The sequence below is a fragment of the Macaca thibetana genome, chromosome 5, assembly GCF_024542745.1.
Source record: "Macaca thibetana thibetana isolate TM-01 chromosome 5, ASM2454274v1, whole genome shotgun sequence".
NCBI lineage: Eukaryota > Metazoa > Chordata > Mammalia > Primates > Cercopithecidae > Macaca > Macaca thibetana.
The window spans coordinates 114,400,593-114,424,089 of NC_065582.1; the positions used below are offsets into that span (position 1 = coordinate 114,400,593).

A 23,497-nucleotide genomic window follows, 5' to 3' on the forward strand; every position below is an offset into this window, starting at 1 on the left:
TTTCAATACATAAAGTTTAAAATAAGTATATACACCATATCCTTAGTTTTGGCTCCTGACTCAGAAACCTTAAAATATTGACTACCTGGACCTTGTCTAACTTGCCAGGCCCTGATTTTGAAAGTTTATTTTCATGATTTATGATAACAAGTAATACATATTGTTCTTTCATCCATTCCATGTTTTGAATTTTAAAACTTTGGTTGCATTTGTATTTGGTGTCAAGTGTATGGGCCAACATGAGAAAATACAGAAAACATAATTATTTTTGGTTTTTATTTTATATAAAAAATGTCATATACTTGTCTTTGAAATTGAAGAAATGGTTGGGAGGTGTTTTTTCTTTTAAGCCATCAGATTAAATTTCACTAATATGCCATCGCTGGTATAGTTGCTTATATATTTTGATTAGATAAATATGAAGTATTTCATATTTGAAAATTGTTGTCTTATTGAATTATTTGTCGATTGCTTCAACTTATTCGTAAAATTAAAATTTTTGAGTCATCAGTCTTTTTCTGAGTATGGATTGTGTAAACAGTATTTCCACTGGCCACATTAAAGTGGTCACTTTTACTTTTGTTGTACATTCAAATATTTTATATATTCTCAGAGCTTCCATGATCATTTTATTTCTGATATGAGAAATATCAGAAATATTTTATTGGTAAGATATATTCTCTTTCCTGTATTCTATGTTCTAGAACAGCATCACACCAAAATAGGATATCATCTAACTAGGGTAACTAAGATGCAGTGCCATGTGAAATAGTAGATTAGAATATGCAAATGATTGAACAATCAAATAACTGTTTTATTGTAATCTAAAAAATGTTTCCTGGACACGGTCCATGTTATTTTTTTTCTTCTTTTTAAGACATATGCTTACCATTTCAAATCAAATCACAGCAAAATAAAGTCAGTATAATGATTCAGTAAGTAATGTAGCTAATGCGAGACTTGGCATCACCAAATATCTTGATTTTCTGGTTGTTTATATTATCAGTTCAGAACATTTAATCTTTGTTGGAAAATTCAGATAGTCCATGATGAATTATTGTGGCTTAAACAATATTGCTGATTTTGTAACAGGAGGGAGAGTGGTTCTTTTTCTGTCTTCTTTGCCTTTATTCCTCATTGTACTGAAATATTTGTTTAGGTTTATATCACTTCATTCAAATACCATTTCTCATCTAGAAACAAACATATCATTTGCTGTTTACCTTAGGAAAACAATGGGATGTTGCAGGGGGAAGTTATGATCAAAGTTTAGATTCCTAGAGATGTTTCATAAATCAGTAGAAATTACTAAGCTATCATTGATACTGCTTACTTTTGGTTAGAGATTATTTTAAGCCTTCTCGAGTTCTAATTAAAGCATTTGTCCTCATTCTTTCCAGACACAAAGAAGGAGATAATTAATAGATTACTTTAATAATGATATTAGTGATATACAATGTCTGTGCTGGTCAATGATTTCATGTTCCAAATATGGCATCTTAGAGCTTTTTGATCATACAGCACTCGTAAAATTTAGAGTTTTCTCCTAGGGCACATCGCTTGACCTTTTCAGTCTTGTTTACTCTCATTACTTAACCCATTTCAATCTCCTAATCTATAAAATGAAGTTAATAATTATTTTTCAGACTCATTTTGAGGGACATACCTAGCACAATTCCTGACACATAATAGTTAAAAAGTAGAAGTTTCTTCTTTTTACCCTCCCTGCAGATGCATCTTAGAAACACACATAACTGGTTGCAGACTGGTGTCTTTTTTTAAAATAAACAAAATATGGACTAACTTGTAAACACTGAACAAAAATGATTTGTCTCTATTTCAAATTATTGATAAATGTAGCACAGAAGAGACTGGTTGCAAAACAAATCAATAGCATTTTAAATACATTAAAAATAAGTAATTTTGCCATGCCAGAGCAGAGAAAGGCCTTAAAGACCAGCACATCATAACCCTGTTTTGTTCATTCTATTCTTTGTGGTGAGAATGCCTTTTTCTCCTCTTCTTCCCTATCTTTTATTTCAACTTCACTCTATGAATTAATTCCAGCCGCTCTTTTGAAGGCTTTCTGGGAAGCTCTCTTCCCCAAGAAGCCCTCCTTGGCCCCCCACACCTACCTCCCACAGGCACTCCTCTTCTATGTTTGAGTCACCTGACCCTATCTCCGTCACTGTTCTTATCCCATAATAAGCACTGATAAATGTGAGTTCTTTGAGCAAATCTGCATATGTTCTGTCTTTGATTCTCCTATGTCTTTGACACAATGAATTTTACAATAATAAGATGAAACGTTCCCATTTTGAATACTAAATTTAATGTATCATTTACATACCTTTTTTTTGCTTTTGATTCTAAATAACATCCCTTTTTAAAGCACATGTTTAAAACTTTGATTTAAATAAAATCTTATTTGAATATTACATTATCATAAGTTGTGGAAAAAATGAACTAATGTGAAATCAAATACATAAAGGCCTAAGAATAATTTATGTATATGATGTTGTTTCATAATATAAATTCATGAACATATAATCGATATAATAAGATGTCCCTTTGTTGTTATTGATAATAGATACGTGATTTAAGGCAGTTACTGTTTATTTTTATATGTCTTGTTCAATTAAATAGGCAGTAATAAAAATTTTAGACATGATTAAAATTTTTACCGAAAGTTGATATATTTCTCTGCTTGAAAACATCAGCTAAAAGTTTTCCTTTTCCCTGTAATTTTATACTACAACCAAGATTAAGTATTTAATCAAGAATGCTATAAAGAAAAGTAATTATATTTCTCTGTGATTATTGAGTAGAACTATTTTGAAGGACTACATTTACAATCTTTTTAATTTTTGTTCTCAATTTGAACATTTGATCTCTTTTAAAATAAACTTCAGAGAAATATAGATTTAGAAGAAATGATTAGCCCAACATACTCATATTTTCTGTCTTTAAATATCCTTTCTCTGCTTTCTCACTTTCTCTGATCTCTCTCTCTGTCTCTCTCCCCCACTTCTTACCCTACTTCCTCCATCCCACTCTCTTTAACTTCCTAACTAGGCTTCTACCTAAAGAACAACAACTACAATTCCCTTGCACCAATAGGCTACTTTATATAAAATTTATGAAGCTAAAAATAGTATCTTCGATGGGCTTAAGTATATGTTCTTGGAACTAAGAGAAAGTACCACTATGATGTTATGGGAGGAGTGTGAGTATGTGTGTATGAGTGTGTGTGTGTGTGTGTGTGTGTGTGTGTGTGTGTTTTAAAAGGCTCCAGAGTTAAGCAAAATTTCAAGCTTGACAGTATGCATATAATTATGTTGTATTGTAAAATACATGCTGAACAGACTTTCTTATATCTGTAGGGCAAGGAAAAAATTATGTTATCTAAAAATAAAACTCACATATATTGTCTACTTTTGTTCCTACCTGCAATGAATTACTTGCTAACAGAAGTAAATATTTAATTGTCTAGGTACGAAAAGAGTATGGGAAATGCCTGCGAACACATTGCTGTAGTGGCAAAAGTACAGAGAGTTCCATTGGTTCAGGGAAAACATCTGGTTCTCGAACTCCTGGACGCTACTCCACAGGCTCACAGGTAAACAATATTTGTTCACTGAAATGAAGTAATTCTTAACTATATTCTGTAACCAGTTCCTGTCCCTTATGATTGGAGCTAATTTCTATCCTGTGCTTAACACATCGTTTGTTTTTGTTGTTTCACTGTGTCTCACATGGGAATGATTCTGACAAAAATGGAAGAAACTAAAACTGTATTAAAATGATGAAATTGGGGTCTCAGTTTGCATAATAATTAATGACTTCAGATTGCTTTCAGTTCAATAAATGCAGCAGGTAAAGAAAATAATTTTCCAGTTCACCCAAAATTCAAAGAAAGTAATATTTCATGTATATAGAAATGTGATATATTGATATGATTCTAATTCTTATAATTCTTCTAACTAGTATAATAATTATCACAAACTGAGACAATTTACATATGATATGGTATGTTTAGGAAAAATAACTATGACTCAACCCTATTATGTGCTGAGAAGTTGAAGAAAAGTCAGGGCAGTGAAGACTACTACAACAGCACTATTAACATAGCTGGTCTAAGCCCCACTCCCATTCGCCCAACACTAGACATAGCAGCATAGTACCTTACCAGAAAAAGTTTAAGCTTTTAGGTAAACTGTGTGCCATTTTTCCCAGGGCACAGAGTCAGCTCAAAGATTATTACATAGAAATTTTAACAACTCCTGTATGTTAAGATGAGCCTGTCAATAAAAGACTTAGAATTGTGTAGGTCATGAGTAAGTTTGATTCAAGCTAGCAAACTAGTATTATTTGTTTGTTCGTTTTTTGAGACAGAGTCTCACTCTGTTGCCTAGGCTGGAGTGCAGTGGTACAATCTCAGCTCACTGAAACCTCTGCCTCCTGGGTTCAAGCAATCTTCCCATCTTAGCCTCCAGCCTTCTGAGCAGCTGGGACCACAGGCATGTGCCACCATGCCCAGATAATTTTTGAGGTTTTTGTAGAGATAGTGTTTCGCCATGTTGGCCGGACTGGTCTCAAACTCCTGGCCTCAGGTGATCCACCTGCCTTGGCCTCACAAAGTGCTGGGATTATAGATGTAAGTCACCTAGACTAGTATTTTTAGGATTGCATGATTCAGTAGAAACAAAAGTCATGTTTTCAGTGTTGCCACTTAAATTTTTCTGAGGAAGACTTGAGTTTAAATTGATAAATAAAGTTATAAATCAATCTTTTAGCTCAACCTATAAATTTAATTATTGTTTCATAAATTTGGTTATTTTATATAAAATAAGAGTGATTACTTCATTTTTTCTTTGATGAATGTTCAATTGGCTTGTAAGCTTAATAGATTAAATTTCCCTAAATAATTTCATTTATATGCTTAGAAAATTTAATTTCCTTATACCTTTTAAACATCATTTATAAATTTAATATGCCTGATTGTCTCAAACACATCAACTGTCAGACTAGACAGTCATACACACCTAACTAGCACTTGAACCAGTTATAAATCAATGAATGACCAGTGTTTTCATAGTTTCCTCACCAATTGAGTTTTTAATTTTACAAATAAAATCATATATTTAATATCAATCCGATATTTCCAATTAAAATTTTAAAAGTTAACATATAACTGTCAAAAATATCAGACTATCTTAAATAGTTTTACCAACCACAAATCATGAAACTTAAATATAATTGCATGATTATTAATAATCTGAATTTGATTTAATTTTTACACACTACACTGAGGTTGTAAAGTTGCAAATCAGAGGAACAATTGTCCCAACTCAGATGGATGGAAATTTCTGAGTTTAGGACTACTAAATTTGCCAATCAGAGATCTGAATTCTCACATAAGAGTAGGGGCAGACCAGGATAATGCTTATAGCATGAGCCCCTTTAATAATTAATGCCTTTATTTTCAGACTTATAATCCCTTGCTCTTCCCCTGCTTTTTGTAATACCTTTTTCCATGACTTTTCAATTGATATTGCTGAGATTCTCTATATCATCCAGCCTGATTAGATCCCACATGCTTTTCACATTACTGAGCTCATCAGCTACCATCCTATAGTCATTTTATTGAAATATATCATTAATATTATAATAATACTTGGGGGTCTCATTTGCTACAACAGAGTTGTGCAATGTTTAGCAATACTTCTAAACTATGAGTTAAGACAGTACAGCTCAATGGAATAATAATAAACTCTGTGGGTGGGTATACCTTGTTTTAAATTCTGGCCTTGCTACATACCAGCTATGACACAAAACAAGTTACTAATTTCATTGACACTCAGTTTTTTCATCTGTAAAATGGTGATAATAAATACCGACGTCTTAAGTTGCTAAGAAGATTGAACTAATATACACAAAACAATAAATTGTGGGTGCTCAATAAATGGTGGTTGCTACCAGTTATTACTGTTGTTATTATAGAATATTATTGTATATATATTTTAAGTTGTATCATATTTTTCCCCTCACTCTTGCAATTTGTAATATCACAATTCTACTCTTGGAAAATAATTTACATTTTTTCTTATACTTAATATAATACTAATTCTGATTAACTATGACCATCCAAGCCTATGTAAGGTTATAGTTACTTAAATCTATATTATTTGTTTAGGTAAGACGAGTAAATACATTTCTCACTAATTATGGCCATCCATAAGCAAATGCTAAAATACTGATATGAAAACAAAATTTGGGGAGTATGGATGCATCTTTCACATAAGAGCACTTCTTTTTTTTTTTTTTTTTTTTGAGACGGAGTCTCGTGCTGTTGCCCAGGCTGGAGTGCAGTGGCCGGATCTCAGCTCACTGCAAGCTCCGCCTCCCGGGTTTACGCCATTCTCCTGCCTCAGCCTCCCGAGTAACTGGGATTACAGGCGCCCGCCAACTCACCCGGCTAGTTTTTTGTATTTTTTTAGTAGAGACGGGGTTTCACCGTGTTCGCCAGGATGGTCTCGATCTCCTGACCTCGTGATCCACCCGCCTCGGCCTCCCAAAGTGCTGGGATTACAGGCTTGAGCCACCGCGCCCGGCCGAGCACTTCTAAAATAACTATTTTATTTAGAAATATTGAGTGCCTCCTATATAATGCCATTGATTTTCTAATCTCTGGGGATAAAATGGTTAAAAGATATATAACTTCCCCTGTGATCTGGAACTTTTATTCTAGTATTGGAAGATAGAAAGTGTATTAATTACAAACGACCCAACAAAAATATCAAATGAGAAAGCTGGCAGAGAACAAAAATATTATGTCAATTAGCCAGGTGGCTACTGGAATTAAGTGCTGGAGAAAGACTACCTTTGGAAGTGGTACTTATGCCAAAGTCTGAGTTACAAGATTCTAAATGAAGGAGAAAAGGACATTCAGGGGAACAGAATTCAAAGTGAGAAAATGTCTAATGCAAAGCCTTTACGGTGTGGAGAACTTACAAAAACTGTTGGCCAAAGTAGGTTAGAGGGAGAATGAGACAGAAAGTCAAAAAAAAAGGAAAGAGACCGATCCCCAGGTATTTGTAACAGTATGAAAATTAAATTTTATTTTGATTACTTTGGATAGCCAGTGAGATAATTTAGAAATGAAAATGATAGGATACAATCCGCATGTAATAAACATTATGTTGCTACATTGTGGATAATGGAGGGGATGATGGCCAAGACTAACAAGTAAAAATCCTCTTCACCTCTTGCTCCTCCAAACTTACTTCCTGATCCTAATCACTTACAAAAGTTTTATAATATACATCAGTCACACAAACATATTCACAGAAATGGGTGTAAAATTTTTTTAAACTATGGACTGAAATAATATCTTTTGACTTTCTTGTAATTGTTTTGTCATTTATCTTTCATGTATTTTATTGACTTTTAGATATATTTGCTTTTTATTATATAATATTTGAAAAATAAAAAAGTGACATATGTATATGAAACATTGAAACATTTTAATAAGATGAACACCTGTGAACTCAACATCCAACTGAAGAAATAGAACATTTTCAATATGTTTTCCTTTTTATTTAACCTCTCCCTAATCAACCCCTATGTCTTCCTCCAGAGAGGCCCCTAAATTTTATTTTTCCATTCCTGCAACTTATTCTAATAGTTTCCCTCCAAAAAATGTTGTTCAGCATTCCTTTTTGAAATCTTTGTTTAAAAATGGTATTTGATTGTATGTAGACTTCTCTGACTTGTGTTTTTCACTCCCATATTCTAAAACCCTTCCTGATTCATTCCATAAATATCTAAGTGTGGCCTCTGTGCCGTATACTATATACCTTTTTCTCTGCCTGCAATACTTCTCCTTTTTCTCCTTTTCCTTTTTTCCTCTTTTCTCTTTTCCTCTTAAACTATGTTTGGTGTAGTGCAGTGAGTTGTTAACCTCTTGCACTCAGGAGCCAGATGACTGCATTCCAATGCTGATTATTAGGTCTGTGCCATTAGAATGTTCATTAACCGCTGTGCTTCGGTTTTCTAATGTATAGTATTACCTACTTCATGGAGTTCTTATGAGGTTTTGATGGGTGAATACGTGAAAGGTGTATATTATGGAAAAGAGAGCATAGAAAAATTGATACAGATGTATATACACACATATGCACATATATAATATACATACACTATGTATGTATGTGCCAAGTATATGTACCTCAATTAACAAAAAAAACAAAAATTCTGTTTTCATAGAGCCTCAAGCCTATTGCAGACATCAGACGTTAAATGGTTAGCTATTAAGTATAAATGTAAGAAATAATTATATAATACATGGTATTGTAGGAGATGTTAGTGACTGTTGGGGGAATGTAGTAGGGGAAAAGGGACTGAGATGTGATTGAATTGTGTGTGTAGCCTCCAATTCTAAGGAGGGTGGTCAAGTTATGTCTTCAGAAAAAAATATTTTAGAGTTAAAAGGGTAAAGGAATTATGCATACCTGTGTCTGGGGGAAGAGCACCCAAACAGAGAAAACAACCAACATTGCCAAGCTCTGAGGCACAAACATGCCTGGCATGTTAGAGAACAGCAAGGGGACAGGTGCAGCTAGAGCAGATGGGGGAGATAAATAGGAGATGAGATAATGGGGACAGCTCGTATAAATATCACCTAACAATAATAACTTCGTCAACTCCAGATAAAATGTTACTTCTTCAGTTTGCATTGTTCTCAGACTCCCTAGAGAAGGACATATCCTTTAATATATGGTAAAAATATATGGTATAATTGGTAGAAGTCTTTACAAATTCTTTAGTATAAAGAATAGTCACAAAAGTATACAAAACATAAATGTATGGCACAATTAATTATTACCACTTCCCAGGCCAACTATTAATATACTGAGAATACCTTGGAAGCCCTTTGAACCCGTCTCAATCATTAACCTCCAAACATAACCACTATCTTAGCTTTTAATAGCACATTTTAGTTTGCATATTTTGATGCTTATTCACCTGAAATCATTTAGTACATACTCTTTTATGTTTTCCTTTGTTCCCAAGACATCTGCATTACTGCAGGAGGCTATGAGCTCTTTAATTTTCTTTGCTTTATATTTTTGTATAGTTTATTCGTCCATTCTACCATTGACAGTCATTTTGATTGTTCATATTTCAGCTATAATATTTAATGACTGTATGGAGATTTGTGGGCATATTGTACGTTTGCATTTATTTTTGTGATAATTTAACTAATCTGTTACTAGTTTAGCAGCTCCGTCAGGGTCAAGACATTTTGTGCTTACATTTCACCTTTGTATCTTATAGGTTAGTATTTGGCAGGCAGTAGAGGGTAATTGATATTTTTAATTAATTAATTAATTAACCAACTAATGAAACAAATGTGAGAGACTGGCTCCCATCATTGTCCTTTTGTTTATTAGTTTTCTGTGTGTGTCTGTGTCTGTGTGTGTGTGCGTGCAGGCATTTGTCAACCTAGGGAAAATGTGATATACAACAATATATCTGAAGAATAATCATGTTCCAAGATTCATAAAACCAATTGTCTAATATTCTAACATTGGTTACTCCCATTATTCAAGAAGTTCAAATGTATTTGGAACATAACCCATTGTAGGCATGGTTTCATAAGTAGTAGTAATATTTCTTATAACTATTTCAACCTTGAAAAAACTTCTGAAAATATTTTGTTTCTTCCTCACAAGATTGTTAATACTTTTTTGATCTATAACTCAATAAAATAACAGAATAAAACCGAAAAAAATCCCCCCAATGGAAAAAGTTTATAATATTTATTTTCTTGAATTATCTGACACTTAGAAATTTGAATTTAAGAATGTCAATAATAATGTAAGAATTTTTAGTTATCTATAAAACTTCCTACTGAAGCAATGAATCAACTAACTTTATTTTCTTCAAAGAAAGAAAAGTCAGGATAGTTATGTAATCCCTAAAATTACATTGATCTTCCTATAAAAGTTATGAGTTAAGTTTGGTAGCATTTTAATAATGTTCTCTTTTCTTTTCTTAGCAAACTCTTTTGCAAGATTCTGATTTCTTAAACTAAATCTTTTGTTAGAACTGACAATTTAATGCATATTTAAACATTCCCATTCCAATAAAATTTACAGTAAAAATTGTTTCACCTTGGAAATTAAAATTTTCTAATTCTGTCTGAAGATATATACGTCTGTATATCTTCAACATATTTAAGTTGGTATAGTACTTTACATTTATTTCTTTTTTCATAGTTATAATTATCTTTGGTATATAGGCATTTAGGAATACAGTTAATGAGAACCATGTATTATCATGAATGTTATTTCTGATGTTCTCATGCTACTGTACTGCAAACATGTATTTGTTTATTTGCCAAATACTAGAAACAAATATCTCATGTAACTATGACAGAAAAGGAAATAATAATTTGTGTGAAAATTCACTGTCTCATGAGTTCATTTTCTTTCTACCTTTTCCCCCACCCAGAGCCGAATCCGTAGAATGTGGAATGACACGGTTCGAAAGCAGTCAGAGTCTTCCTTTATTACTGGAGACATAAACAGTTCAGCGTCACTCAACAGAGGTAATTAGAAATAATTTTTCATATTTATTACTCTTCTGATTAAGAAGTTCTTAAATGCATTGCTTTATTTGCAACTTCTGAACCTGTTCCACGTGATAGAAATATTGTAAGAACATAAAACTTAGTTGAATGTAGCAATGTGTTCCTTATTCATAAGACACTTTAAAAAAAAATTCTGAATTTTTCAGAAGTCTTTTCCAAAAGGAAAGTAGAAAATAAGAAACTTTTTTTCCTAATCATCTGCTGCTGCTATAAACGAGAGCTGTCAGGCCTCATTGGAAGCAGTGAAAATGGGCAATTATGTGGCTATATAGTCGGCTAAGCATCATAGAGTTCCACATTGTCTTAGGTATAAAGCAATTTCATAGTCTTTGCGGAAGTAAAAGTATACTGTCTAATACATACTTAAGGCAACCTGTGTACTTGGAAAAAATCACATCTTAATGTCTAAAAGACTTATCTGGATAATATTGCATATTTAAAGATTTAGGAGAAAAGATACTTTGGGGTATATTATGATTTTTGTGTATATGCTTGTGGTTCAGTGCTCCCTGGGAGGCATTTAGATTTTTGAAATGAAGAAATGAAGTTCCCTTAATCTATTGTTTTGTTTGTGGTCGAGTTTTTTTCCTTGATCTTATATTCTCTCTCTCTCTCTTTCTCTCTCTCTCTCTCTTTCTGTGTGTGTATGTGTGGGGATATGATTAGAATTCATTTTGCTGCGGTAAAAATGACCAGATGCAATATTTTGGAGACCAAGAGGCTACTACAGTCAGCAATGGGAAATGTTTAGAATATAGTTTTATCCGGGAAGGAGGCATTTGTATGAATTTAAGTTATTTTTATGATCAATATTATTATTTTTATCCCCAAACTAGAATTATTATTTTGTTTTTAACTCATTTCTGTTAGTTTTTTTGTTATATTTTATGACTTAGGAAGAGATAATGTAATAATTATAATATATGATTCAGAAACATTCAGATACTAGTACTCTAAATTATTTGTACTCAAGTAAGTTACATCTTATTTATATAAAAAAGTTAGGACAGGCAGTGTCAAGATTGAATTTGATGCAGGGATCCATGTTTTAATATAATCTTAATTGAGTTTCATGTGTTGTTTGGGGTAACAATATAGAAACTATAAACTAGTGATGATTTAAAATTATCTACATCACTTTTTCTTGATTAGTAAGAATAGTGAGTGAGAATATTCCTCCAAATATGAAGAAAATATATTAAAATAAAACAACTACCTCCTAGTATTTTGTTTCATTATTAGTTTGTTTTTATTGGCTAGAATATATTCATGTAGACAATATCTCTCAAGTATCATATCTTTTTCAATTGAGTTTTAATGTTTAGTTTGTGAAAATTTCTTTTAATATGAGTATTCTAACTTTTTGACATTACCTTTAAATCGTAGAGAACAAATTACTTACAAATACCTCCATAACCTAGGATTAATTTGCTTACAGATGACTAATTTTCTGTATTCTTTAAACAATTCCATATATAAGAAAATTTACTGCATGTTCCAAGAAAGAGAACTGTCCTTACCCATAGGATTTATTGATAGAACTATCTTGCATTTAAAGATCCTGGCAGCCATAGAATAATTATTGATTAAACAAAGAATGAGGTAATATGATTTTAATGATGAATTGTTTTTATATTGTTAGGATAAATAAAATATGTAAAATTATTATTTTGTCTAATACTGTTATCTAAATTCATGTAAACATAATAAGGTATGTAAGTTCAGTAAAAACTGCTGTGAATGGATACTATTTATGGGCTTAAAGTTAATCACTATATAACACTACATTTAGTTTCTTCTTTTTAATTGCTTCTCAAGAATTTAATCAACTTGGAATATAGTGATGTGTGGATAACTGGATCAATTTGAAATATATTTAAAGGAAATAGTATTATTTTATATTGTCTGGTCATATGTTTAAGTCTGTTTATCAAAATCTCTAGTTTTAAAAGATATTTCATACAGTTATTAAAGGAAGGGTATACAATTTCTTGTGACATTGAATAAGTTACTTTAATGATGCCTTTTTATAGAGAATTCAATTGAATTTATCATTTAAAAGCTGCCCAGATAGTGGTCATTTCATCAGGATATATATTCTTCCTTTCACTTAGTGACTTTATTGGTGCTAGAAATCATAGTGATCTTCTTCATTTCCTATATTAATTTCTTAGTGCCCCTCAAGTCGAAACTCCTAGTTTTATTCTCATCTTGTTTTTTTATCTTAGATGAGTGGACTACTTGAAATTTTGTTTCTTCATATTGTATCTCTGAAGATAGTCTTTAACCTCCTTCTTTAATCTTGTCTTATTTCCCAGGGTCCTATCTTCCCTGCATTCAGGCGTGTGTATCATATTTAGGTAGGTGACATCCAAGATTCATCTTTTCAGATAAATAGTCACCTCAGCAACATAATTATTCACTTCTGTTTATTCAATCGATTATATTCTCTATTACTAAAATAAAAATCTTAGATACTACATCTTTACATCTTCATATATTCTAACTTCCCATTCATTTAGTTTTTTATAGATAGTGCTTTTATTTTAAATTCAGACTCCATTTTCCTTTCTCTCTAAGTTAGATATATTAAATCTCTTATTTTTGTCTTTAAGATAGTTCTGACCCTTGAAAATGACAACCTGTTGTCCAAAAATTAGTCCTATTTTTAATTTAGGTTTTCTTTCCTGTTCATTCCACTGGTCAATTCATCAAAAGAGTATTATTTTAAATTTTTGTATGTTTTATCATCTATTCTTACAAACAAGAATCAATCATTATTGTCTTTAGGATCCATTAGGAATAAAGAATACATCATGCAGTGTAGAACTACTTCTCAATGGTATTTATTTTTTTAAACCATCTCAAATATTCTGTTCTTGAATTAACTTGTCGTATCATAAGTATGAGATTACCTTTCTAGATTTCCCAATGTGATAAATTTGATTACTATTGGGATTTTACTCCTTGGAAGCATGTGAAACCTTGGAAGATTTATTGAAATAATAATTTTCAATGAGTATATTAATTCCTTTTTATTCTTTTTGGAAGTTTGTTGTTTTATAACTTTATCTTTTTAAAATCTTTCATTAAAATTGTACTTTGAATATCTATAAATATGAAAATGTTTCACAAAATGTTTTCTATACATTTTCAAATATTTTTCTTCAGCCAACTTGTTTGGCACAATGTTACACACTTAGACAAATTCAGAATTCCTTGAGGCCAATACCCCAGCACTACTATCAAGTTAACTTTAGCAATCCAGCTGAATACACAAGTAGAAGGAGCTTTAAAACAGCTGTAAGGTGATGGTTGATTATAGAGAGTTTCAACAAAGATTAACTCTACGCCAAACCCAAGTTTTCACAAACTTGTAGGACTCCGGTATGGTTTATTCATTGGTTCATTTAAGTATTTACTGTTCTGCTCATACCTTGAAGGTTTAGTCAGCACTCAATCCCCAGTCTCCTCCCAGGGCTGCTGGAAATCGAATTCAAATCTCTAGTAGTTCCAACTTTCTGGTAGCGGTGAAAATGACTTGTAGCTAGTCTTTTCCACCCATAGCTCCTACCAATAATCTCTGCAGGCCAAATCTTATCTTGAGCTATGTATTTATTTACTTTTATTTAATTTATTTTATTTTATTCATTTTTTTCATTTATTTTTGAGACAGAGTCTTGCTCCATCACCCAGGCTGGAGTGTAGCGGCATGATCTCAGCTCACTGCAACCTCCACCTCCCCACTTCAAGCAATTCTCCTGCCTCAGCCTCCTGAGTAGCTAGGATTACAGACGTGTACCACCACACCCAGCTAATTTTTGTATTTTTAGTAGAGACAGGGTTTCACCATGTTGGCTTCCACCAGACTGGTCTTGAACTCCTGACCTCATGATCAACCCACCTCGGCCTCCCAAAGTGCTGGGATTACAGGCATGAGCCACTGCGCCTGGCTATTTTTATTTTTTTGAGTCAGGGTGTCCCTCTGTCACCCAGTTTGGAGTGCCGTGGCATGATCATAGCTCAGTGAAGCCTCGAACTCCTGGGCTCAAGTGATCCTCCTGCTTCAGCCTCTTGAGTAGGTAGAACTACAGGCTCCCACACCATTTTTTTTTTCCACTTTTTTTAGAGATAGGGTTTTGCTATGATGCCCAGGCTGGTCTTGAAGTCCTGGCCTCAAGCAATCCTTCTGCCTCAGTCTCCCAAAGTGCTGGGATTACAGACAAGAGCCACTGTGCCTAACCTAGAACTATTTAGATTAACAATGTCTCTAAAACTTTAGTTTTATCTAAAATTTTAGTTTGATCCAAAAATGAAATGTTTACTGAGAAATTTCCTCTGACAGTGGTATGAATTGTTAAATATTTCTACTTTTTTTGTCACTCTATATAAAAATTAGGATATTTTCTGAAATTAGGCTTTATCTTATCATAAATATTATATTTGTTAGGCTTTATGTCATTATAAATATTTTATTGGCTTTATCTCATCATAAATATTATATTTTTCATTTTCTTTTTATTTAGTTAGTTAGATTGAGGTCAGAGACTTCCCTTTGAAAATCAAGGTTTGCTAGGTAGCTCTTACCAGTATGGATCTTTGAATCACAAAAGAGTGCCCCATTCCCATCCCAGCCCTGAAGTTATTGCAAAAATATGCAATTTGAGCGGTAGAATTAGAAAAACGGGCATTTTTTTTTTCTTCTAGAACAATTGCTTGGCTAGCATCATGGGTTTTTATTTTTCCCTAAACTCCTATCCTCCATCTTGTCAACCTCCCACACAAGTTAATTTGATTTAGATTTTTATGCATAGAGATCTGACTAGTAAGGGTGTATTTATTTAAGCCAAATTTAGTTGTTATATGTAGGAAGACTGATCTGTAGATGTGTAACACTTATTTATAAATGCTGATGCATTCTCTTTTCAGAGTTCAGATCTTTATTAATCTGCAAAAGCATTCTCAGTAAATATATGTAATTGACAAAACTGTGATTGCCTATGACAATGGATTTATTTTAATAGATTTTTTAAGGGTAAATTTTGGCTTGTAGCTAGTGGCTTTGCTACCTGCTGAATGGTGACCCCACCTGTTAGGAGTATGGTTGATACAGAGGGTAAAGATGCTGCTATCAAATAGATATTTGCAAGTAGTTGACCTACTCATTTTAGTTTTGCATAATAGTTCTAAGAATGGACACCTGAGTTTTAATCCAGAGACTTCTGGCAAATTGCTTAACTTCTCAGGGTCTATGCAATAGGTAAATAAATAGTACTCACTTCAGAAGGTCCTTAAGAGTAGTAAATGAATATATTAATATGTAAATTGCTTACAACAGGGCCTGGAACATAATTATTATTATTTTATTCAGAAGTTCACTTATACTTTCTAAAAAATGAAAACTTGTCCTTGCTAGAGCTCTCAAGTAATCAGATATTAAAATCCATCATTCACTACCGAAGTTTTGTTTTCATTTTTATTTTGCAGAAATAGGTGGGAAGAATGAAGTGGTTAACTGAATGTCAAGTAAAATAAATGATTGTGCTACCCTGGAGCCTAACAAAAAATAAAATAATAAAACTGAGTTGTCGCTTCTAAATTAGAAATTAAATGCACATTGCATCTGCTTATTTGTATTTCCCACTTTTGATTTATAACCATGTTTTAGCATCAAAGAAATAAAGGTAATATATTTCTTCTCCCTACCTTAGATAATGACATAAGCAAACACTGCCTTCACTTTTCTTCTAAGCCCTGTCCTGTCCCTTCAGAAGCTTAGAGAACACTATTCCAATTCAGACAGCTCTGCTATATAATCAATTATGTAGTGGAGCAGGGATGTGGCTCAGACCCGTTTTTAACAAAAGTTTTCTCAGAGCCTGTATTGTCTTTCCCAGGAGGTAGGTCACTGAGGCAGAAGAAACCTCAAAATAAATCACCTGCTCTCCCATTAATATTCAAGCTTCTAAACATATTTTGCTTTTATGTTTTTAAAGAAAAATTGCAAATGAAAAAAATTTAAGTGGTGTTTTACTGTGATTAATGATTTATATAAATTAAAGCTACTAGGGCAAAACACTCATACTCATTCACTGTTGTTTATTAATGTCAATAAATATAATTTGGCTTATATGCATAAAATAGGCTGTATTGCCCAAAAGTCTTACTGTTCTGAAGGATTATAAAATCATTGGTTGTAAATATTAACCAGCTCCTAATATAATCTGACATCTACTTATGAAATTTGCAAAAACAGTTAATAATGTGCCTATGGAACTTGCATAGCTAACAAATCAGAGTAACCTATATAACAAACTATTCTTATTTTGAACAAGCATTATCCTGATATGAATGCAAATATAAGTATTCAATGACATAGGTAAATTTTTCTTTTGAGAAATACTGTTATATTTATGTCTAGTATGTCTATAATTTTGTTCTTTATATTCTGTGTAAATGAGGCAACAGCATTCTGTGTGTATATATATATATGCAAAGGATATATATATACACAAAAGATATATATGTACATGTTATCAATAGACACAATCAGAAAAGGAACAATAACATAAAGAAGCCTGTGTTAGGAAAATCAGTTTAATAACACAAAGGCAAAAATAGGCTCAGATTTTTAAAGTGAGATGCTGAGTCAAAGAGATAATTAAACAAGGCTGTTAATATCCAGGTTTTTAACCCAAGGAAGCCAAATAATTTTCAGAGTTAACTCTTCATTCAAGTGGCAAAATGAAATATATGAAATATTGACATCCAGTCAATCCAGGGCAAAGGTCCTTGGCTATAAATCGTTGGCAGGATCTGAAAAAGAAAAATCTTCGTATTGCTTACTCAGCAAGTCCTTCTTATGCATTACATTCAACTTTGTCTGTGATATGACTCTTCCAAGTAATCCAGTCTGTCACAGCCAACTGAGCAATAATAAACAGTTTGTATTTATTATTATTATTAACCTAAAGCTCTCATAGATCCTTTTAAAAAGAGAGGTTTGTAAAATTCTATTTAATTTCCTTTTGGTTATTGATTTATTACCTTATTACCTCACATATTATGAGTAGTATTCCTTACCTCTATTATGAATCAAACAAGCTGCAGTGAGCTACCTTGATAAATTCTAAATATAAGTGCTATAGAATATTTCCACTTAGCTCTAAAATATTACCATTTGTTTCATGTAAGTTATTGAGGACATAATTTTTAAACATTTCTTTTCTTAGAGCTAAGTGTGAAGATTCCAACTTAGGAGTTGCTGGTGTTCCTTTCTCTGATAGAGCACAATATGCCTCTTTATATTTGTTGATAAATGTGGTTTCTTCTTTAGTATGTGTGTAATCATTTGCATATTGTACTCTGTTCATTATTTATTATCCATTTTCTTTATATCCATGAAGACACTGAGTTTCTTGGTAGTCAAAGTAACTTGTCCAAGATCACATGACTATTAAAGGCAACATCTAGATTCCAAACAAGGTCTTTCCGACCACAAAGCCCTATACAGGATAACAAAAACATTCATTCTTTCCATATAATGACAATTTTTCATGAAGTTGAAGATTAGAATATAGATATAGTTGTTTGAAGGAAGTATTTCAAAGTGACCTTTATTTTTATCACCTAATATGGGAAATAGATATTCTTAACAGTGAAGTTATTCACATCTTTATTTCTAAAATTCCTTCATGTATTATTCATTTGCTTCCATTTTATTTTATTCTAAGCACAGTTTTTTAGAGTGGATTCTTCCTATCCATGTAAGGAAGAAAAGCTCGAAAAAACTGAATATATGAGGACATAGTTTGGTAAATCACGTATTACTTTTACAAAACTATTTGATCTAGAATATGTTGAATTATTATACATTATTGCCCAATTGTAGGGCTTAGATTGTAAGAAGAATTTCATTGTCATTCTTCTTTCTTGGAAGCTTTCAAAGTATTTTATTTGTAGAATCTTTTTTATTTTAATTTAAAATTTTTATATTTCAGTACAAGGATGAACATTTTGGTGAGGGCAAAGATTATGTTAGAAAACAGGTAAATAGCTTTTCCCTATAATCATGTAGTAATAGAAAAGATATGACTTTTCCCAGATCTTTGTACTCCTGAATTTGATATTTTTTGAAGCTGTGCCCTTTTCTGTAAAAACAATACAGTAATGCCTGGAATAAGTAGAATATAAATTTCAGTTGAAATTGCAGTGATAATATTATAAATTAAACTTTTTATTATTGTGTTGCTAATTCTGGTTTTAACAAAAAGTATGATATGCTTTATAATTCAAAATTTTAAAACAAATAAAACCTGAACTGTGTCTCTTATCTGGAAAAATATTCCTGCTAATACTGTAAACATAAAGGTTGTGATGATATAAATACCATATATAATATTCAAAGTTAATTCTAGCAGAGTCATCATTGGTTCAAATTATTTTTCTAAGAAATAGGCTGTATTAATTTCTGTCTGCTATTGTGAGGTAAATGGGAGTTAACTCAATTATCTAAAAAATTAAAATGTGAAAGGAGGATATATGTTTAGCAAAGAGAAAAAGGCCTCATTGGAAAAAAAAAAAAGTACTTAAATTGTAACAACCAATAATTGAGTAGTATTTGATTAAATGAGCTCCTGTTGAATTGCATACAAAGGCTTGCACTTTATATAGCTCAGCTTTATATACTACATGCCATTTAAAAGTTTATGTGATAGCTTCTCCTATGAATTTTTATGATAAGCTTTCTTCATAGTTTGTCATAATAAGGAGTGTGGCCACTTCAGAATGTAAGACAAGTCAGCTACCACGTTCATTTTACAACCCTGGAAAATCACTGGAGAATTAAGAAAGAGTTGAGAGGATATATAGATTGAAGGAAGATAGTCAATCTTGATTTAGAAAAATGGAAACAATATGTTTCCTGAATCAGCCCCAATCTAAATAGAACAGAGCTGACTATGATCATAGTATAAAATAAGCCTTCTGTAACATTATCAAATTTCTCTTTATTCATGGATACCTTATTTGAATTCATGTCTATTTTGTTCAGACACACTGTTTTCAAATATAGGTTCCAATTTAAAAGATCAAATTTTAGTCACGACAGACCTTCTGCATGTAAGATTATATAATTTGCACAATATTAAAAATACACCAATATTGGGCAGTGAGTTATACTAAATGTCATATTTTTTTCACTTTGGTAAATTATTTTATCTTTATTAATAATACTTTCATTTGTTCTGTATTTTATTTCAGAACAAATTCACAAGCAGTGTGTGAGTAACAGATAAATATAGCTATAGGATTGACTACATACCATTAGCAGACTATCGAATAATCTGATTTAGAGGAAATGAATTGAGTTGCTACTGTGTGAATGACAAAGATAAATATTTTTTGCTAAGTGCCTTTAATTTACTAAAAAGAACTGAAGTTTACTGCTATTTTGCCTGTGGTTAAGGAAAATTGCCCCAGGATTTCCAGACACAGTATTCTTTGAGTACTATGCAAAAGAATTCAAAATGTGCAAGTTAAAAGAAGACAGAAATACATGGCTTTGACTGCAAAAGATGAGCTTTAGAGTTTAATAAATTACTAATAAGAGTCCCTCACTTCTGCAGACCAACCACTTTCTCTGTTTTGAAGCAGATTCACCAACAATTCTGAGTTTCAATCCTACCGTTGTTGGCTTAAGCAGTTGGAAAACCTAAAATCTCTAAAGAGCTTTGGTTTCTAGCTAATTATATGAATAATATCATTGAATATCTAATGACAGTAGTTTTCTCATTTGCAATATGATAGTGTTGTGTTGCATAATATGGAAAAATACTAAATATAAAACTCTAAAAATTTAAAAATTATAGTTCAGATTTTAGATTAAAGAAGGAGTTTAAAAAAAAAAAAAATGATCACAACCTATAAGAAAAAGACAGATAAGGTCATTGTCTCAACATTGAAACAGTACTCATAACACATAAGCCATAGGGAGAAAGTGTAAACAACATATATAAAAAACAAAATGCTAGTGCCCATGTTGTATAAAGAATGTCTACAAATTAATAAATGAAATTCAAACACTCAATAAAAATGTGAGCAAAAGATAAGAACAGACAACTCACAAAAAAGAAACCCTTATAGCTAATAAATATATGAAAAATTACCCACCTTTATAGGAATAAGAAATGCAGAGTATAACAGTGATATGAAATATCATTTTATACTCTGATTGGCAAAAATGTCAGTCTGACAGTGCTAAATCCTAGCAAGAATTTGAGAGAATAAGTGCACTGTTCATGGGAAAGTGAATTGTACAAGCACGTTTGACAGCACTTTGGCAGTATGTTACTTCAATAAGCTGAAAATGTGCACAAGATATGACCTAGTGATTTGACTTTTAAGTATTTATTGTGGAAAAACTCGTGTCGGAACAAGAAGACACATATGTAGCCAGTTAGTACAAAATAAGAGGAATTGAAGAGGTAACTTCTAGGATTTCCAACTCTGAATCTTCAGATTTGTATGTTAAAATAGAGGCAACACCTCTGAATTCAGACTATGTCATTTTATATTGAACTAACAATAACTTAATCTGTACTTTAGAGAAAATGTGTCATTGAAATCCATATTAATGGATTCCCAGTGAATGAATTAGCTATTAAAAGAAGCTGAAGTATCTCCAAACGATTTGAATGAAATTTAATAGGCAGGTTGATTAAAATTTAATAGCAAACTTGTTGGCTATTAAAAGTGCACAGTGTGATAAATCAAGATGTCAGCTTTTCAATTTATGACTTTAGGAAAAAAATGATGAAAGAGTTCTTAGCGTTTAATGAAATATTTCTTTTTTGACTTTGTAATTTCATTGTTCGAATTAAAACATTAAAATCTAAAATGGATTCTGTGATTTTAAAACTTATGTAACTGAAAGGTGTCATGTAGATTCTATTCGTTGTTTTTTTTATTAAGTGACTTGGTATTGATTTATATAGCTATCCCTGTTTTATAAAGTAGCCCAACCAAGTTGAACTAATCATTGTTTGCACCTTCTGTAGATTGTTTATATGTGTTGATATTGTTTTGCTACACCAAAAAGCTAAAAATAGGAAACAAAATACTTAAAATAGGCAATGCCTACTGAATCCGTTCTCTGTAATTCTGAAGCTTCTTCTTTTGTCTATTTACTTTCTTTTTTATTCATTTATTTTATATAATTTAATACAAGAATATGAAAATAAAGTAATTCAATGTTATCAGAAAGTGTATGGAAAGATTAATGAACTCCTACAAGGCTCCTAATAAAATTATGTTGAAACATTTTTTGAGGAAGAGGATCCTAAAAAATATTTTGAAAATCACAGATTTAAACATATTTAAATAAAACTACCAAAGGTCATGTGTGACCTTGAATAAATTATAAATACCTCAGCCTGTTATTCTTTATGTATTAAATAATGGTGGTAGATTAGATGATGTTAAAAATTGTATTCAGTTATAAATTTTGAGTTATAACCTTTCTCCATAATGCAATCTTACAGTCAATTAGGTGATATAAATATAACATATATTTGGAGTACTTCTAATTTACTTTTTTCAGTTTTCTTGTTTATATTATATTTTACTCACTAAGGAAAGAAACTTGCCTCTTATTCCTCTATACCAGTTTTTTAATTCTTTGTAATGGAAATAAAAGCCATTGGACTCTTTCAGCAGAAGGAAGTGCAGACATGTGAATGTGCACAATTTAGCATACAAACATATACCTAAACCATTTTACATGCAGTTTTAAGGATTTCCCAACTTCATATGTCTCATCTCCCTGTGAAAGATCCCTTGCTTTACACTGAAGTTAGTGTTCTAATGCCCTAGAAAATACAACCATTAGAAAAACTGTTTTTGCCTGTTACAAATTAAGTCTCCACTGTGGGGCAAAATTAAGGTCTGAAAACAAAAATAGAGAGACATCACTCAGTAGTAACTGTGTTTTATGCAAAACTCTAATTTATATACATTAATGTATATATTAGAAATGACTTCATAAGAAATGTTATGTCAAGACAAAGGAGAGAGAAACATAAGGGACTGGACTGGAGGATATTAGAGAAGAAAGAACCATCAGAGTATAACTATTTTATTAGGATAAAGCAAACAGAACATTTGTCATCTTAAATATTTATAGATAAAAGAATTTGAAAATTGAGGCATCTTGCTATGTGACTGTTGATGAATGGTTGTATTCAGTTGGTTCATTAGATCACCAAGGTTTTGAATTTTAAAACTTTGGCCATTCAGTATGATCAAACCAGAGTGTAAGTGCATTTAAAAAAAGAAATAAAGTCTGAGGTCAGAGTAGAGTGGCAATTCAAGTTATTTTAAGATCTTTTCAGTATACATTTGTTAGCCTGCTGTCAAGAAGAAGCGTTGTTTGAATTATGTTTCTGAATGATAGAGTCAAGTGAGATCCAACTGTCATCCTTTTTCAGATGTGTTTTTTACTTTACAGTTTCAAAGCACATCATTCAGCCTTAGATTTCCAGTCCTCAGTTACACTGAACCAGCCCAGACAGTGCTGTCATTCAGGGCCTCCCAATGTCAAAACACCTATTCTATTTTCATAAGAAAAAAAAATCACAGTTTTGTGTTAAAACTATACATTTGAGAAGAGTGTGACTCATTATTTCATTCAAAATTCACTCATTCACAATTTTTATATCAGTCTAGATCTTCAGGTATAAATGAAGTAAAAAAAAGAAGAGAACCCTTCTTAAAATGACTATGAGTTTAACTGAATCTATTTCAGTGGCTTTAGGATCTGACTTTCTTCTAAACATGTGTTAA

The 23,497-nt window shown here is 31.7% G+C and overlaps 1 protein-coding gene across 50 annotated transcripts in view; it reads left to right on the forward strand.

Moving 5' to 3' along the window:
• Positions 1 to 23,497, forward strand: part of ADGRL3 (adhesion G protein-coupled receptor L3) — an 873,550-nt gene that overhangs the window by 829,202 nt on the left and 20,851 nt on the right. For 48 of the 50 annotated variants that reach the window (XM_050789802.1, XM_050789801.1, XM_050789811.1 and 45 more), the window contains 2 exons: positions 3,494 to 3,619; positions 10,519 to 10,615. In XM_050789802.1, the coding sequence (XP_050645759.1) occupies positions 3,494 to 3,619; positions 10,519 to 10,615 (223 nt within the window). Of the gene's footprint in view, positions 1 to 3,493; positions 3,620 to 10,518; positions 10,616 to 11,323; positions 11,912 to 12,975; positions 13,140 to 23,497 lie in introns of those variants that run through there. The other 2 variants (XM_050789849.1, XM_050789852.1) reach the window with 2 other exon arrangements.